This window comes from Macrotis lagotis, chromosome 5, assembly GCF_037893015.1.
Source record: "Macrotis lagotis isolate mMagLag1 chromosome 5, bilby.v1.9.chrom.fasta, whole genome shotgun sequence".
NCBI classification, from domain to species: domain Eukaryota; kingdom Metazoa; phylum Chordata; class Mammalia; order Peramelemorphia; family Peramelidae; genus Macrotis; species Macrotis lagotis.
Window position 1 is genome coordinate 21,115,088 of NC_133662.1, and position 17,849 is coordinate 21,132,936.

The following is a 17,849-nucleotide window of genomic DNA, read 5'->3' on the forward strand; positions in this document are numbered from 1 at the left end:
TGTATGTATGTATGGAGACATACCTACCCTAGTTTCTAAGCCACCTAAGCTATAGGGCTGTAAAGGAAGAGGCTGAGCTGCCTAGACAGTAAATAGTAACATGGCCTTTTACCTTTAGGACACCCATGTTCAGGGGCAAGGCCATCGATAGTCTTCAATGATGTAGGCCTTAAGCAATCTTATGGTGTTGGCCCTTTCATCATGGTCCTTCCATAGATGAAGAAGATAGCCAGCACGATGTGGAAGGTGATGCTGGAATGGGGACAAGAAGTAGATGCTAAAAGTCCCGATCCTGCCGGTTAGGATCATTTAGTTTTAGAACTGGAAAGGACCTCAGTAGCCTTTTTAGTTGAGCCCCCTCCATTTCTTTTTTTTTAGATTTTGCAAGGCAAATGGGGTTAAGTAGCTTGCCCAAGGCCACATGGCTAGGTAATTATTGATCACAGATTTGAACCCAGGTCCTCCTGACATCAGGGCGGGTGCTTTATCCACTGCACCACCTAGCCACCCCCCCTTCATTTCTTTTTGAAGAAATCGGTTGACTCACCAGAGTTACCAAGAGAAGGAGTGGATTTTAACCAAGGTGACTGACTACTGTGATCCTGGGTGGGTTATTTAGCTTTATGAGGTTAACAGCATTAACTACCTTCAGTGTTGTGAAGATTAAATGTGTGAAAAAGCTCTGACACTCCAGGGCTTACAGAAATGTGACCGGAAATGATTAAAATGAGGACCGGGGCTGGAGCTGAGGGGCAGCACTGCCCCCTAGTGGTGACCACATCTGGGCTCAGTATCTTGGGATGCAGACAGTGCCAGCTGACTGCTATGTCATCACTTCTCCAGACTCCTTTGGAGACTTTTCCCACCCACCCCCAGTGACTATAGCCACACGCCAGGTTGTGGAGTTTATAAAATCTACCGAGCCAGCGGGCTGCAGCCAGAGCTGCTAATGCAGCTAAGGGTATTGCCCTGGGATCACAGCTACCAGAGCCACCCACCTGCCCACCCTGCGGCCAGAGGGCTACCAGAGCCCAGGTACCACCCCTCCTGAGACCCTAGGGCTTTGCCCTGCCCACAATGGCATGTGTAGACATGTACACACAGGAGGACACACAGGGGCTAAGGGTTGGGGGAGGGGAAGAAGTTGCGGGATTCACATCTCGGTCTCGGCCAACAGACTGTCTCCCAGTCCTGACGTCATCAGTACCATCTGGGAGCCAGGATCTGCAGAAAGGGTTAAAAAAAAAAGGTTATTGCAATTAGAGCCAATTGTCTCTTAACTCACCATACATGGAGTGATGAAAAAAGAATTGAGTTTAGTGCCTGTTTCTTGCAGTTCACTTTCCCCACACGATTCCCACTCTTACCGCCTGGGCAGATCCAGGGTCCACCTCTCTGGCGAGCATCCAGTTCCCCATCTCGATTCCGGTTCCTATCCTGGGCCCGGCTGCCATCTCCCGCTGCAGCCGCCTCCTCCTCCTCCTCACCTTCTGAGAGCAGGTCACAAATCTGCTGCTGCAGCTCTGGGCTGATGCTGTTCTCTGTTAGCACTAGGCTCCGCAAAGCCGTGGGGTAATTCTCCACCATGTCCAGCAGGGTCTGGGGGTGATTTGTGGGAGGGAGATGGAAGTGGCAAGGTTTGGTGAAGGCCCCAGACATCAATCTCCTGCCAGCTCTGGCTGGCCTGGGGTTCCCTGACCTCCTCCCCCAGAGCGAGCCCAGACTTTTTTCAGCACAGCAGGGAGATGAGGACCCAAGTAGTGTCAGGGAGGACCCTATTCACCTAGGGTGGTCACAGATGATAAAAGGGCCACTCATGTTTATTCAGCAGCTTCTAGCAACATGCTTTGCTTTAGGAAATTATGGAATATTGGATTGCTAAGAGGCTGGGTGAGAGCCCCGGGGAGGAGTCAGTCATGACCTCTGCCAAGCTTCACTTGCTCTCACTGGGCTTGAACTTATTCAATCAGAAGGGGGAAGATAGGAAGTCTCCAAGATTCCTATCTATAAATCCTATATTTAACTGTGTGTTTCTTATACCCCCTGGAGGCACAAGGGGGAAGTTTTGTGCCGTTCTGTGTTCTTCTTCCTAGAACCCAGCACAGCTCTCTGCACAGGATGGGCTCCTCCCTGGACTCCTCACCTGAGCTGACTGGTTGGTAAGCCCAGTCCCTTCCAAGTCCAGGACCTCGAGGGTGCGGCTGGAGGCCACAGCCACAGCCAGCATCCCTGCCACGTGGTCACCTGGAGGGAGACATCCAAGGAGAACTTAAGGCCGCCTCCTGCCTCAGCATCTCCCATTGCCCTAGCAACCATCACATGACCCACCTCCCCTGCTGAGTCAGTTTGGTGATTGGTCGGGTCATTGGGAGAAGATGGCTATGATTGGCGGGCAGATGCCAGCTCAGCTTGGTCTCAGTGGATGTATGGAGGAGCAGTGATAGGTATGTGGGGGGAGATGGTGTATTGCCCCCTCTGGCCTCTCACTTCTTTGTCCAGAACCCAGGGCCTTACAAGGATTTTAGGATCGCCAAGGCAGAGCTTCCTCTACCTTTAACGGCAGGGGAAGTAGCATCCCCTTCTGACCCCCCCCCCCATTCTCACACTGCATTCCAAGCTCCTTCTGGGGGTAAGGTGTTTCCTGATGCCTCACCCAGGGGGTTGTAGTCCAGATTGAGGACTCGGACCTGGGAGCTGTGGGCCACAGCAATAGCAAGTCTGCTCCAGCCCTTGGGGGTGATTCCAGGGTTGGCACTCAGGGTCAGCTCCTTAAGGCCTGGTGGGAGGGAGAGATGAGTGGTGCTGAGTTTTGTGGCACCTACATCCATTATCCAGGCCCCAGGGTACTGACAGAGCCCGGGCTACTCCATTCAGGTGTGTGCCTTCACCTCTCTTCCCCCAAGCCCTCCAAAACCCCAGCCCGACTGCTCCTCTGCCAGGATCTGGTGCCTGCTCCGAACTTGGGGGGGCTGGGCGCCTCCCTCACTCTTCCCCTCCTTAGTCCCTGAGGAAGGTCCGTAGGCTCTGTGACCCATCCTCCTCTAAGCAGGGTAGCTATCGCCCCTCCCTCAGCCTCGGGAGAAGTAGACAGAGCCCAGCCTGGGCCCGGGCCGCCGGAGCCCCTGCCCTTTGTCCCGCACACCGCCTCGCTCACCTGACTTGGCCCCATCGGGGGGCAGGAGCCCGCAGATGAGGTTGATGGCTTCATCCCCCAGCATGCAGTCCCCCAAGTCCAGGGCCACGAGCGCGGGGTGCAGGGCCAGGGCAGGGTTGAGCAGCGCCAAGCCGGCATCCGTCAGGGGGCTCCCATGGAGGCTGGGAGTGGGGGGAACAGTGGGGTGGGGGTCACCGGCCGCTCCCCCACGAGTGTTGCTGCAGCGGGGGCGGCGGGGAGGGTGGGAGAGGGCCGACGGCCCGATTCCCGGGGTGCAGGTGCATGCGGGGGCGGCGGGCAGGGAGGAGCTCCCCCGGGCGGCCGAGGCCGGGCCGCGCGTTCCTCAAGGTCACGGCGCACTGGGCCGGGCCGGGCCGGGGCGGGGCGGGCCCCGGTGGGCTGGGAGGGAGGCGGGCCGGCCCCGGCCGCGCCGCACTCACAAGAGGGACTGCACGGAGCGGTTGACCCGCAGGGCCTCGGCCAGCTGCTTGACGCGGCCCGGGCTGGACACGACGCCCAGGTTGAGGTTGAGCTGCGCCAGCGCCGAGGCTCCGGCCAGGGCCCGGCAGATGCGCGCGAAGTCGCGGTCGCAGAGGCGGCAGCCGCGCAGGGACAGCAGGCGCACGGCGTTGTCCCGCAGGCCGCGGCAGATGTCCCGCACCTCGGCGCCCGACAGCGGCTCCCCGGAGATCTGGATGGAGCTGGGCAGCATGGTGGCCGCCGCGGGGCCGGGCCGGGGCGCCGGGCGGCGGGGCGCGCGCTCCGTGCCTGCGGGCCCCCGCCCGCCTAGGGGCGGCTCCGCGGCCCGGCTCCTGCCCGGGCGGCTCCGGGGCCTCGGCTCATGGCGCGGCCCCGGCCCGCCCGGCCCGCCCCCGAGCCTCCCCGCCTCCCGGCCCGGCCCGGCCCGGCCCCGAGCCTCCCCGCCTCCCGGCCCGGCTCGGCTTCTCCCGGCCCGGCCCGCGGACAGCGGCGGCTCGGCTCGGCTGGGCTGGGCTCCGCGCGGCTCCGCTCCGGCCCGGGCGCCGCCGGCTGTCTCCAGGGCGACGCCCGCGTCACGGCCCCGCCCCGCCCCCCCGCCCGCGTGGCCCGGCCGCGGTGACGCGCGGCGCCTCGTGCGTGGGGATTCCGTGGCCGCGGCCAGGCGGGACCCACAGAAGGCCGAGCCCCGCAGCTCCCCCGGCAAGGACCCCCAGTGGCGGGGTAACCGAGGCAGGCCGTGCCCGGCCCGGCGCCGCCCCAGAACCCAGCTGCCCGGATGGGGAGCCCTCCCCCCCCGACCCACTTCACGGCCCGGTCTTCTCCAGAGAATGGTGCCAAGTGCAAACCCGGCCCGGAGGGGTGGGGGTGCTCGCTGCCCAGCAGCGTGGGGTTGGGGGCAGCCCACAGAGGGTCTGAATTCAAATCCGGCTTCCATCACCGCGGACAAGTCACTTAACCCCATTCATCGCCTTGCCAAAACCCAGTCCTTGGGCCGGCAGAGGTCCACTCGCTCAAACCCCTGGGAATTCTCTTCTCCGCTCAGGGCCATGTTCTGCACGGCTAAGGTTAGGGTTAGAGGCAGCACAGTGCCCCCGACCTTCATACTGGGGTGGGAGACTCTTGGCTCTGGCAGCAGTGTCATTCGTTTCAACCCTGCACCTGGCACCCGCCGCCTCTCACCCAAGAGAAGCTTCCTTTGTGCAGGTTGAAACAGTGGAGGTAAAGGGCAACAGCTCATTTACAGACGTGCCCAAGCACAGGAGCTACATATGAGGGACTTCCAGTAATGGTGCAGAGGTAGATTCTGGGCTGGGTGTCTGCTGGGAAACTGAACTTGTTTTGTAAAATTCTACCAGCATCGGGCCTGCAAGACATCTGTGGACCGACTAGCTGAAGCTGAGACTCCACCTTGCTGCTGCCACCCAGTCCTTTGATGTCACCTAGTTCACAGGTCACGTGCCACTCCCTCAATACTCCCATCCCAGCTCCCCAAACTTCAACACCCTCCTCCCACTACAAGATGTGACTGGCTGAAAAAGGAATATTTTATAAACAACCATCAGCAGAGAAAGGCAGCAACGGCAGGGTGGGCCATGGGAACATTAACTGGATTTCCAGATGCCAATTAATATTTTAATTACCAAGTCTATAATTAGCAAGATGGTACAGAGAGAATGAAAAGGGGGAGGGGCTGAAGGGGCCCAGAAGGCCTGACATACTTTCTGCCCTGGAAGGACGGTCCTGATCCTGGGCAAGGAGCTCTGGGCTACATTCTCCTCAGACGCTGAGAAGAAATGCAGGGATCTTTTCTGGGGAAGCAACAGCTCCACGAAAGCCCTAGCCCTCAGCAATAAAACACAGGTCACCAACACTGTCCCTTTAATCCTCAGGATCAGCAAGCTGAACTCGAGAGCGAGGGGGATATTTGAGAGGCCCAGGATGAGGTCAGTGTGGCTGCAGTGTCAGGGCGACAGCCTTGGCTGTGGCATTGAGCATGGAGACAGGGAGCCCAGCAACAGGAATGTCCCGGGGGACTCTCTGGATGGGGGGGATATTGGGACCCTCGAGGGTGTCCAGGATCCCTGAGAGAAAGAAGAAAGGAGGTGAATCCTGGGAAGGGGCAGGCAACTTCTGACTGGCATGATCTATCTGGGACATGGGACTTCCCACACTGGGGCAGTACCAAGCTATGCCAAGAGAGCAGATGACCCTTCTGCTGGGGACAGGCCTTTTTCTTGCTTTCTTCCTGTGTCCTCCATGCTTGGCTCACAGGGAAGGGCTCACTGCCAGGAAGTGCAGGAAGAGCATGAGGGGGAGACAGGATTGGGGCTAGAGCAGGGGGCCCCCCCTTTTCCCCTCATGTTCTGGGGCTAACTAGAAAAAATAACCAATCATCACTCAGTCCCATGATGCATCCCCCCCCCCCCAAGACCATGACTCACCCTCCACAACTTTGTGGTAGGCAAAGTGCAGGTAGAGTAAGAAGAGCATGTGCAGGGTAGCCAGGGTCCCACAGAGAAGCAGGCGCTGGGTGGGACCCACAGTCCTCGACACTAGTACTGCCACCTGGGGTCCCAAAGGAGGTCACAGTTCAAATAAACCCAGCCCATACTGAGACAAACATTACGGGTGGGAAGTGCAACTGCAGTAGGGCACTGAATGACCTCCCCTCATACCCATGCTCAGGCTTCAAGCCTCCCCCCCCCCAACTTACCATGCGCAGGGTGGACAACCCACCCACCAACAGCCAGAAGAGATAGAAGAGGGCATGGAGATGGATGTTGTAGGTGATGAAGAGAACTATGCAGTGTCCAAAAAGCCCGTAGCCCTGAGGATGAGGAGAGGAGATGACCTTGGTGGCAGGCTTAGGGCTCCTCCCAATTCCACCTTGGGGACTCTGGTGGCACCAGATCTCAGCATTCAGGGTTAGAGAACCCCCCCCCCCCCCGCCCCATTCAGGCATAGCTTGGCTGAGGGCCAGAGAAGCTGCTCCATCTGCCTGGACCTCTTACCAGCAGTGCCAGCATCTGCAGCATGGTGATCTGTGCATTACATAGGTAGGCCAAGAAGTAAATGAAGGATGAGACGCCCAGCCAGTAGCCAAAGCAGGTGCCAATGGCAGTGCCCATGAGGGTACCTTCCCGCTGCAGTGGGAAAAGAAGGAGGGAGGACTGATTTACCTATATAAAGGTTCTCAGTTCCACCTCCACATTTTCCTGAGTCCTGTCCAGTCAGCCCTTTTGTTTCCCACTTCATCTATGATACTCAAGGACAGGTCCAAGAGTTCCACAGGACAACCCTGGAGAACCTCCCATTGGCCTCCATCCCTCATCTGCTTACAATAATAGTATCTGATGTCTTCATCCCGTGGAGAAGAATGGCAACCAGGGTGAACACCAGCATGAGAGGTCCATAGAGTTCGCCAGCAATTTTCTGTGGAGATATTACCTTACCTTGTGATGTTCAAATGACTTTGGGCCTTCCCTTGTGCCTCTATTCTCCCAGGTCCCTAACTCTTCCTGTGACGCCCTTTGCCCTGAGTTCTGAGTATGCTTCCCATCCCACCTTTCAGGTGCTCTGCCCTGACCTTCCAAGCTCCAGTATATTCAAACCACTGTTCCCTCCTGGGCTGTCATTTTCTATTTAGGAATGTTTCTGGGACACCAAGTGACAAAAAAATCATTCTTACCTGGGGAAAGTTGACCATCTTGATAGGGATCATGGATTCCAGGAGCCTATTAAAATAGGAGGTGTGAGAGAGGGCAGGGCTGGGGGAAATCTCTTTTCTTCTACTCTTTGCTGTCCAAAAAGGGAAAATCTTTGAGGACAACTCAGTCAATGGAGAGGAAGATTGTAGAAAGATCCAGTTCGGGGAATTGGGAGATTGTGGACTGCATGAAAATGGGTGGGAACATTTATCTCGAATCTTCAAGTGCAAGGACTGAAACTTTGAAATTCTCTGAATCACCCCATGTTGGAATAAAAGCCTGGATTTGAACCTGGGGACTTCTCCCCTTAATGAATATAAATTAAGTTCAAGTCAACGTATTAAGTGTTTGAGAGAAAAATCGAGGTAAGACAAAGGCACTCACTCATCTTAAGAGCCTGTTATAGGAAGAGGGAAGGAGGAGAGAGGCAGCCATATCCTATCCCCTTCTCTGAGAATGTGTGTGTTCTTAGAAAGAGCAAGTGAGGAGTGGGACATTCCCAGGACCCTGGCTTCTTCCTGGTTCCAGGCCACAGGTATGGGAAACAGACAGCTGAACTCTTACCGGCTCCGAACTTGAGCAGGCTCCACATCAAAGTAAGGCCTGAGGATGTCGATGTTCGCATAGAGGCTGAAGGCCTTGGAGGCCTGTCTCTTCCCTGCCTGCCACATCTAAGAGAAAGGGATAAAGAAGGTGACCCACTGAGATCCTACTCTGGTACAGAAATTAGCTCTAGGCTAATTTTTCTCTGTGGAAAAAACTACAAATATCTTCCAGAAGAGGAGATTCTTTCTTTCTGGAATGATACAGAGGCCTGAAGATGGGGACACAACTAGAACAATTTGGCCAAAACTTTGCTCCTCCTTAGCTGACTAGGAGCTAGCTTTTGCTTACTTGATCAGCCACCTGTCGACTTAGCTGTCCCTTGAAACCCTTCATTCCCAGGAATTCTCCATCCTCTTCCTCAGCAGCAGCTGCATCAGCATCCACCTCTTCTTCACGAAGCCGCTGGTGCAGCTCCCCCATATCTTCAAAGCTAGAGCCTGATGTGTCATCCATGTTTTCCATGTCAATCACTGCTGAGCCTCCACCCTGTAGGGTCAAAGGTACAGTATGTTTCTGATCCAGACTGGCTCTGTGTGGGACCTCCCATATCCTTAATATTCTCCAGCCCTCTGCCTGGACCTATGCCTGGAAGGTGGGGCCATGGGCTTCTATTTAAAAGGGTGAGAGCTATGTTGGGCCATCACCTTAGATATTTCTCCCTGAGGTCAGCTTCCTTTCATGTGCTGTCTTCCTCCAATAGACTGTAAGTTTCTTGAGAACAGGAGCTATCTTTGTTTTTCTTTATATCCTCAGTGCTGTTCTGAGTACTTAACGGCTGGTCTTTCTGATTCATCCATTCAGTTCACTAATACTGTTCCTCTTTCCCTTATCTGGAGCTGGGGTTGTAGGTGGATTAAGGAAGGGCCTTTGTCTCTCATATAGTAGAGTTGGTTTTCCTAAAACATGGAGCTAGCATACACATGTACACACACAATGAGCTTTAAAAGTGTCCTATTGCTCCTAAAAAGAGACAAAAAAACCAGATGGCCTTTAAAGCACTCCACAATCTGGTTTCCCCCTTCCTTTCCAGGCTTATTTCATATTACTCCCATTACTTCTTTTAACAAGCAAACTGGCCTGATAGCTTCCCATCTCTTGCCTTTCTAACTTCTACACCAATGGCACCTCATGTCAGGTAGGTTTCCTTTTTTACCTTCGGTTTGCTACGCCTCTGATTTCTTGAAGCCCAATTGAGGGGGGTCACTTCCTTGATTCTTTTTCTCTTCCCTTTAGTTATTAGCCTTGCTCTTGAAATCACTTTGTATTTATAAACCCTGTTAATATATTCCTAATCTCACTCCCCTTCCTCCATAGCAGAATGAAATGTTATGAGTTTGGGGATTGTGTCATTGTGGCCCTAAGGTCCAGGGCTGTGTCTTGTGAGCTTTTTGTCAGAACTGAATCTTCTGTCTCTCCCAACTCTTGCTGAAAATATTGAAACTTCTCAGTTTCACACTCTACACTCTAGCCAAACTCATTTCTTGTCCCTCTACTCTTGTTTCTCTCTAAACGAGAACAGAGAATGAATTTCTCTGGTACATTTTCTCCCCCAACTCCTCTTACCAACAAACGGAGGCAAAAAAATCTCTCCTAGTAAATACTCTCCTATTGCTCCCTACGTCTTAAGTTGCGTCCGAATTTGGTATTCCGAAAACATTCCTCACACATTTCCACCAATGTCAGAGTATTCCTTACACCTGGAACGCCTTCTCTTCCATTTGGATGCTATCCTTCAAGATCCCGCTCAAATGCGGCCTTTCAGCAACTGTTTTCTGATTCTCTCCCACCCCTGCCTCCCATCTTTACATTTACGTAATTTATACATACATCTTAAACTTGCTTGCTTTTTCGCTACTGAATTGAAGCCCTTCCGAGATGTAAGCTTCCTCCACCATAACACTGATCTCCTCAAGTGCAAGGCCTGAAACTCCCAAGTCCTCTGAGTCTCCCCTCCGTAGTGGGCCACCTTGGGGTCCACCCACCCTCTCCGGCCCCTCCCTGTCAATGCGGTGTGCCCACGCCCACTAGTGCCGCGTGTGCCAGGCTTAGAGCTCCACAGGTCCGGGCTGGATGGGGGGATGGATCACCCCGGTGCTTACTACCTCTGTGGCCTCGAGGAAGCCGCTCGCCCCTTCTGGGCCTCAGTTTCCTTTTCTGTAAAGAAGGGCCCCGGCCCAGGGGGTTTCCGAGGCGCCCCAGCGCTAGGTCCCGGATGCGCCGTGGGGCAGCTCTCAAAGGCCGGGCCCCGGGGCCATTACCTGCATGTTCTCCTCGAAGCCGCCCCACTCGGGGGAGGCCCCGCTCCGGGCGCCTGCCACCGAAGCCGCCGGGCTCGCCATGGCGCCCGCAGGCGGGGAAGCGGGGCTGGGGACACCGGCGGCCCCCGCCGGGAGACGCTCCGGGAGGAAGACGACCGGATGTTTGGGCGACTCCACCCGGAAGCTGCGGACGTGGAAACGAGCCGACGCGCTCTGTCTCGCGAGACGTAGGCGCCGCCGGTCGCCACGGCGACGACGCGGGGAGCCTAGCACGCATGCGCCGGGAAGATGGCGGCCTCCGGAGCCGTGGAGGAGATGCGGAGCCGCGTGGTGCTCGGGGAGTTCGGGGTCCGAAACGTAAGGCGCGGAGGACGGGGCGGGCCGGAGTGCGGGCGCGCGGCCGCGGCCCCGGCCTCACGCGCTCCTCTCTGCTCTAGGTCCACACCACGGACTTTCCGGGGAATTACTGCGGCTACGATGACGCGTGGGACCAGAGCCGCTTCGAGAAGGTGAGCGCCCGCCCGTGGGCCGCGGGGGAGCCGCGGGGCCGCGCCTCGGGGGGGGGCCGCGCCTCGGGGGGGGGCCGCTGGACCCTCGCGCTCAACCTTCCCGCGCTCCGCCCCCTAGGGATTCCGCGTGGACGTGGTGCACGTGGATGAGAGCTCCCTGGAGTTTGACATGGTCGGAATCGATGCTGCCATCGCCAACGCCTTCCGGAGGATTTTGTTAGCCGAGGTGGTGACCTGCGATGGCGTGACCTGTGGGGGGAGCGCTGCCCATAGAGATGGGGGGCGTGGAGAGGAAGGACCCCCGCATCCACACCGAGCTACTTAGGCGCACTCTTTTGCTCTTTGTAGATTTTCTTCTGGTTACTTATGCTTCGGAGAGAACTCCCGAGTTTGTTTGTTTCCTTAATAAATATTTATTCCTGGTTGGAGGGGCTGAGAGAATCTATTGTGTTTACCTTTCTAAATGTCAGTGTCAATTCCCTATCCAGGTTCCAACCATGGCTGTAGAGAAAGTCTTTGTGTACAACAATACATCCATCGTGCAGGATGAGATCCTGGCCCATCGGTTGGGTCTCATTCCCATTCGTGCCGATCCCCGGCTTTTTGAGTACCGGAACCAAGGTAGGAAAGCAGAAGTTCATGGTTTTAAATGAGAGGTTGTGGGTTGGCATGAAATAACTCTTACCTTTCCCTTGCAGGTGATGAAGATGGTACTGAGATAGACACATTGCAATTCCAGTTGAAGGTCAAGTGTACTCGTAATCCTCAAGCTGCCAAAGACTCCTCTGATCCCAATGAACTCTATCTCAATCATAAAGGTGAGTGATGACCAATTTAGGGAAACAAAGATGCAAATTTAGCCCCCTAAGTTACTTGTATGTGCCTAAGTCGATTCGTTTTTTAGCCCCAATTATTGTCTGTAAAAGGAAGGGGGCAAGCTGTATTGCTCATTAGTGATGAGATGACTTTGACACAGGGAAGCCCAGGGGCCCTGAGGTGAAGACTTGGGTTTGACCAGTCACCGAAGGGATCTGGTTCTTGGCTACAGCTGCTTGTAGACATTCTCTCCTAGTGTTCAAGCTGAATGGGCCTCCCAATCCAGCAATGAATTAGAGCCCCCAAATAGACCTGCCTCCCCTTCTCCTTGCCCCTAGCCTGTAGGTTGAAGCTGCCAATAAGATTTTGTACCAGGTTTTTGTGTCTGCTTGTGTAGCCACAAACCAGTGGCACTGCTAGGATGCTTGGGGGAAGCAGGGAAGAGCCACTAATACTAGATCATAATTTAACCTCTGTGGTAAGATCTACCTGTCATCTAGGCCCCTCAGTAACACCCCCCCCCAATTCTGCAGTGTACACAAAACATATGACATGGATACCCTTGGGAAACCAAGCAGATGTTTTCCCAGAAGGCACCATACGTCCTGTGCACGATGATATCCTCATTGCTCAGCTACGGCCTGGTCAAGAGCTTGACCTACTCATGCATTGTGTCAAAGGCATTGGTAAGCATTGTTGGGTGTTAGTTCAGCTATGTTATGTGTGGGGGTAGTCCTAAAATATTGGAAATGTGAATGTGTCATGGTGTTGCTTAAAGCAGGGAAGGGGGTTGATAACTGTAGCCTTGCCTTTCTTTTGTAGGCAAAGATCATGCAAAATTTTCTCCTGTAGCCACTGCCAGTTACAGATTATTGCCAGATATTACTCTACTCCAACCAGTAGAGGGGGAAGCAGCTGAGGAGCTGAGTCGATGCTTTTCACCTGGTGTCATTGAGGTGAAAGATGTCAGAGGTATCTGTAGAAAGGAATGCTTAAATCCTCATGCTTTAGAATCCTTAAAAGATAATTCTCTGCCACATTTCCTGACACTGTTCTCAGGATTCTTAAGTTTTATAGCATCTTGCTCATAGTAAGGCAGCTAATGATTGTTATGTTGTTAAAAACCTTGCTTAGGAACATTTCTGAAGCCCAGTTACAGGCCATTGATCACAGATCATTCAGTTCAAGTTCCCAATTGTTCTTCATTAAACCAGTTGTGCCTCTTCTGATTTTTTCCAGGAAAAAAAATAGCTACAGTAGCCAACCCTCGATTGGATACTTTTAGTCGAGAAATATTTCGGCATGAAAATCTTAAGAAGTTAGTGCGACTGGCACGAGTACGGGATCACTATATATGTGAGTATCAGAGAAAGGGAAAGTAACCATGATATAGGAAGAGCAGGAAAACCACACTCCTGTCACACCTAGGGAAAGGATTTCCTTTTCCCAATGCTGTGTATTATTTTGCACAATTGAGCTTTGGCTCTCTCTTTGAATTCCTAGCATGTAGAGTAAGTTTTCAAACATTTTTACATTTCAGTCTCAGTGGAATCAACAGGTGTCTTGCCTCCCGAGGTCCTGGTGAGTGAAGCCATCAAAGTTCTAATGGGAAAATGTCGGCGTTTCATGGATGAATTGGATTCAGTTCAGATGGACTGAATTATCTTGCAGAGTCTTAGTGAGATAATAACTGGACAACAAGATGGTTCACTTTGTGGGTATGCCCCCACTCTGTCAAATAAACTCAGGGAATTGTCCCATGATTCCTGCTGACTTCCTAAAAAGATTTCTGAGAGCATCACTGGTGGAGTTTGGGTTTTTATGCTGACACATTTTTCTCTGAGACATTCATGAGCAATCCTGATTGCTTTTTTTAATGTGTCAGCTAGGTGATCAGTGTCGGGCCTCAAACACTTAACCCCACTGCCTTGCAAAAACTACAATGAAAAAATTCTGATTTATAGACTGTGTTCCCCATTGGTAGGAAAAGGAAATTGGTAAGCTCTGTTAGAGAGAAGACAATAAAGAACAACAGCCTGTAAGTTCTATGTGTGGTAGCATATACTATGAGAAAGGCAGCTTGTATATTAAACTTGTGTATCAAACTCAGATTTTTTTTACTGACATGCAGAAATGTGCCTCAGAATCAATGTTTCTACAAAAAGGTTCTAAAAACAATAAAAAAAATCTAGCATGAAATCACAAGATGTTAAAAATATCACAACACAATACAGTCTGTTCCCTTCATGGCCCTAACAACATACAAGTATAAAGAGTTCCACTGAGGCAGTAATCAAAGCTAGTAAAAGGCATGTTTCAAAGTGCCTTCGTGGTCAACAGAAAAACTTAAAAATACAACAGAAACACTTGAGTGTGTGTGCAAAAAATAGGACGTCTGTGTGCAATATGGATAGACACATTGGATTTAAAACCCCTTCTCCCAGCTTTCCCTTGTTTTTCTCTACCCTCTAGGTCCACAAACCTTTGCCAAATCTACATTACCAGTTCATTTTAGATTTGGATTTAGAGGAGGCTACCCTTTGGTTGTAACCCTAGAATGAATGGGATTTCTGAAACTACAGGCAACTCTCATGAGCCTTGACTGGATGGTGGTATCTATGAGGAAAATGTCCTGTAGGCAGAATTTCAGAAGCACCTGAACTAGGCTACATAGAAACAAAGCTTCAGGGGCCAAATCACGACCAGTGGGCTCTCTTCCCTAGCCAGCTCCAAGGAGCAGATGCTGCCTAATTCTTGTCAATAACTACGAAGTACCTAAGCATCAAGTTAACTAGTCGGGAATTGTGGCTTCTGTTCCTGAAGAACCCTAGGTAATAGGACAGTGATATCCACTAGTCATTAGTGATAACTAGATGTCATCCTCTCATCAGTGATGAGATGACCTCCTTTGACACAGGGAAGCCCAGGGGCCCCTGAGGTGGAGACTTGGGTTTGACTACTCTCTGAAGGAATCTAGTTCTTGACCACAGCCACTTGTAGACAGTCTAGAACCCTCCTAGTGTTCAAGATGAACGAGTCATGTATGTAGTAGTTCACTTGGCATCCTCCCAGTCCAGCAATAAATTAAAGCCCCCAAATAGGCCTGCCTCCCCTTCTCCTTGCCCCTAGCCTGTAGGTTGAAGTTACCAATAAAAGGCATTTGTACCAGTTTTTGTGTCTGTGCAGCCACAAACTGGTGGCACTGCTAGGATTTGGATGAAATAGAAATCCCAATCCCATGTTCTATATATACTGTGAGGGTACTTGGAAAGGGAGAAGGGAAAAATGACAACAAAGAACTATAAGTTCTGCTCATGGCTTCTCTTGAAAATGCTCAGATACGGAGCTCTGAGTAGGTTGGGAGACATCTTGGGAGAACTAGACAGAATAATGTTATGTCCTAACTCCCTTGAAAATGACATCAAAGGAATTGCTTCTGGCCTCTTCATGGAGTCAGTCACTGGCTCGCCATCTCCAAGCCTGATTCTTTCTCCAGGTCAGCACTGGAAGAGGAGGCAGCGGAGATGGAGCTACAGGTTAGCTAAGGGGGGAAGAAGAGATGACAATGAAGGCCTGGGAAAATTGTTCAGATGGCCATATCAGGGTTCAAAGATAGTGCTCAAGCATCCATCCTCACTTTCCAGCACATCACATTCCAGCAATGGCTTTGGTTTTTTGAAGAGAGATGGAAGATTCTTAATGTGAACCTCCTTACGGAACTGTTCTCCCAGGGGTTTCTGTAAGAAAGAAGCAAAGCTATTTTGAAAACCTGAGCAGTGGGGCTTTCCCTTATTCTTTTATTTTTAGTGACAATTTTTTTGATATCTTAGTAATAATGCTAGTTGGAGGCTGCCTTTTTAGGTGAAATCAAAGAAAATAGCTTGTGTCATTCATATTTAGGGCAATAATAAGACAATTACAAAGTTGAGGCCTACCCCAATACAGCCAGCAATGAGGCGTTTGAAGTGATCCTTTCTGCGCTTGTCAGTAATTTTCTGCAGTGTAGGGTTTAGTAGCTTGCAGTCAAACTGGTCCAGAGATTCTTTCTGTATTTCTGGTATCTGTTCCATCACAGCTCTCACCTCTAGGTATCTTGGGCGCTGAAAGAGGATCAAGTCTACTGAGAAGGATAAGTTTGGGCATCCCCAGGCTTCTCAGTATTGGAGGAAAATAACACCAAGAGTTCTAACAATGACAACTAGAAAGGAATCAGTAACAAACTGGCAGATTCTAGGGTACCTACCAATGCCTCATATATTTGGAAGGCCAAGTGGACAAGTGCAGCCATACAGCCATCATGCTGCCCATGCATCTGCAAACCCTTTAGCACACTGGTGAAAAACCACGTTACTGCATCAGAAAGGAGTGTTCCCGAGAGTACCTGAGGAAACAAACTATCAGTACAAAATTTTCTCTCTAAAAGTTCCTATGTGAGCCAAGAAAATTGCTTAAGACCATCTTTTCCAGTATCCTCATTTGACAAGAAAACAGGCCTAGAGAGACTGACATCTTCAAATAGGTAGTAAATGGCTAACAAATGATCTTGAACCTAGGACTTCTAACTAAACTCAGATTCCCCACCCTCTTTTTGACCATTCTCTCCTTAGAAGCACTGGATGAGGAGAAGGAACTCTACTTGTTTAAGCAGAGGCCAGCAGAGCTGGGTGGTGGTTCTCTGGCAAGATAAGGTATCCTTCCAGGCTAGGGAAGTGAAGGCTGTGATGAGCAGTGCTGTACACACATCCTAAAGAAAAAAAAAAAGAAAATGAGCATGTGAGGCAATCTCATGAATGATCATTCTGTTCATATGAGAACAAGGAATGATGAGATCACTTCTGTTATTCACATACCTCATGCTTCATTAGACATTTGCCCAGATCTGTAAGCTCAGCCATGGCTGAGGGGGCCACCTCTGTGCAAACCATCTCTTCATCTATGAGCAAAAGGCAAAGAAGTTTTTAGTTCTACCTTTCAAAAAACTCTACCTTTTGTTCTAAGATACACCAGTCAAGTGTGCCTGGATCTTCTCCCACTGATCTGACTAAGTAATCACAATCCTTAGGAGACAAGAGCACTAACTTTTACACCTAGAGACATACTCTATTTGGGGTCAGAAGAAAGAACTTCATGGAGATTCCTTAAATAGATGTCAGTTTGTTCTCAAGGGGGTAGAATTGCATTGAATATTAAGGGGAAAACTATGCATGGCCAGATCTATGACTTAAGCGCCTACCACCACTGCTATGGCATAAAGGTCAAAGGAAAAGAAAGCTAAGAAACCAGGAAATAAATTACTCACCTTCACCATCAGTTGGGGTGTTGGTATTAGTGGTAGAGGTGGTGGTGGTATTGGTAGTAGTATTATGTTCAGCACCTTTCTTTGAAACACAGCAAACAGCTGTTGAAAAAAGCTAGGTTATTACAGGAAAACCATGATGTCCCATGAAAGCACAAGCCCTCTGGGAGAAAAAAGTCCCTGTTCTAATGCTGTTCTGGCCCTACGGGATAGGGACAGCAGAGTAGCATGTAGTTTATTACCTAAGCATAAAAATAATTGTGGTGAGTGTGACTGGTGAACAATTTTCTGGTCTGATAAATTCAAGGATGTGTTATAATCTCTCCAAATTTATTACTCTGGGGGAAAACTCAATCTGCGAGTTCATGGTTTTCCTTGTTACCTTTAGGATATCCTTGACAAATCCCTCTTTATTGCTTAATACAAGCTCTTCTTCTCTTATGTCGCCCTCAGTTGGGACAGTAGTAGCTCAACACATTACTGATCTGATGATTATGAACACTCCCCATCCCCTTTAATTTTTTAATTTCAAATCAACCAGCATTTCCTGTGTATGTGCTATCATACTATCTAGAAGGACTGGCTGGGTCAAGTGGTCCTGAAATAATGAGTGAGATAATTTACATCTAAAATAATGGAAAAGTATTTTATGGGAAATCTGTACTTTGAAATGCCAACAGGAGCATAAGGATTAGGTGTTCCCTAAAATTTTCTTCTTACTTTGTTCTTTTACATGTTACTTACTGATCAAATCCATGACTTCACGAGTGAGGAGCCTCACTAGTTGCTCTTCTAACATCTCTTGAGATTCTGGATTTTCATCTGCAGTCTCTTCTTCGCCACTAGAAAGAGCCAAAGTATTCAAAAACACTGAAGGAGTTGTTAGGTTGAGGGGTTTGGGAATCAGGTGGAAAATGGACCCTCCCACTACAGACTGGTTGCTTCTCACTCTATTCTGTTACATTTATTAAAGCAACACCTGGTTGGGTCTCTAAATGATCCAGCAATAGACACACTACTCTA

General features: G+C 51.0%; 4 protein-coding genes across 6 annotated transcripts in view; 1 reads left to right on the forward strand and 3 right to left on the reverse strand.

Annotated features, from left to right (window-relative positions):
* Positions 1-606: 606 nt before the first annotated feature.
* LRRC73 (leucine rich repeat containing 73) lies at positions 607-3,934 on the reverse strand. Its single transcript, XM_074237033.1, has 6 exons — positions 3,595-3,934; positions 3,155-3,315; positions 2,654-2,776; positions 2,144-2,244; positions 1,368-1,599; positions 607-1,224 (listed from the first exon to the last, which is right to left on the reverse strand). The coding sequence occupies exons 1-6, from the start codon at positions 3,864-3,866 to the stop codon at positions 1,154-1,156; spliced, it is 960 nt and encodes a 319-aa protein (XP_074093134.1). The 5' UTR covers positions 3,867-3,934; the 3' UTR covers positions 607-1,153.
* Positions 3,935-5,240: 1,306 nt separating this feature from the next.
* On the reverse strand, positions 5,241-10,392 carry YIPF3 (Yip1 domain family member 3). 2 transcript variants are annotated; one of them, XM_074237038.1, is made up of 10 exons: positions 10,206-10,272; positions 8,592-8,907; positions 8,236-8,433; positions 7,906-8,012; positions 7,323-7,368; positions 6,974-7,066; positions 6,646-6,777; positions 6,348-6,461; positions 6,076-6,199; positions 5,241-5,715 (listed from the first exon to the last, which is right to left on the reverse strand). In XM_074237038.1, the coding sequence occupies exons 3-10, from the start codon at positions 8,407-8,409 to the stop codon at positions 5,579-5,581; spliced, it is 927 nt and encodes a 308-aa protein (XP_074093139.1). In that variant the 5' UTR covers positions 8,410-8,433; positions 8,592-8,907; positions 10,206-10,272; the 3' UTR covers positions 5,241-5,578. The 2 variants fall into 2 exon arrangements, with proteins under 2 accessions (XP_074093139.1, XP_074093138.1); XM_074237037.1 differs by lacking the exon at positions 8,592-8,907 and having other exon boundaries at positions 10,206-10,392.
* A 52-nt stretch (positions 10,393-10,444) lies between these two features.
* On the forward strand, positions 10,445-13,635 carry POLR1C (RNA polymerase I and III subunit C). Its single transcript, XM_074237036.1, has 9 exons — positions 10,445-10,562; positions 10,643-10,714; positions 10,833-10,940; positions 11,203-11,335; positions 11,413-11,532; positions 12,064-12,216; positions 12,353-12,502; positions 12,770-12,886; positions 13,071-13,635. Exons 1-9 carry the CDS (start codon positions 10,494-10,496, stop codon positions 13,187-13,189), a joined length of 1,041 nt encoding a protein of 346 aa, XP_074093137.1. The 5' UTR covers positions 10,445-10,493; the 3' UTR covers positions 13,190-13,635.
* Positions 11,277-17,849, reverse strand: part of XPO5 (exportin 5) — a 61,508-nt gene continuing 54,935 nt past the window's right edge. The window contains exons 26-33 of one of the 2 annotated variants that reach the window (XM_074237035.1): positions 17,571-17,668; positions 16,830-16,928; positions 16,381-16,463; positions 16,167-16,274; positions 15,774-15,911; positions 15,466-15,630; positions 15,168-15,267; positions 11,277-15,071 (exon numbers count right to left, since the gene is read on the reverse strand). In XM_074237035.1, coding sequence (XP_074093136.1) covers positions 15,061-15,071; positions 15,168-15,267; positions 15,466-15,630; positions 15,774-15,911; positions 16,167-16,274; positions 16,381-16,463; positions 16,830-16,928; positions 17,571-17,668 — 802 coding nt within the window. In that variant the 3' untranslated portion in view covers positions 11,277-15,060. Of the gene's footprint in view, positions 15,268-15,465; positions 15,631-15,773; positions 15,912-16,166; positions 16,275-16,380; positions 16,464-16,829; positions 16,929-17,570; positions 17,669-17,849 lie in introns of both variants that reach the window. The other variant, XM_074237034.1, reaches the window with a different exon arrangement.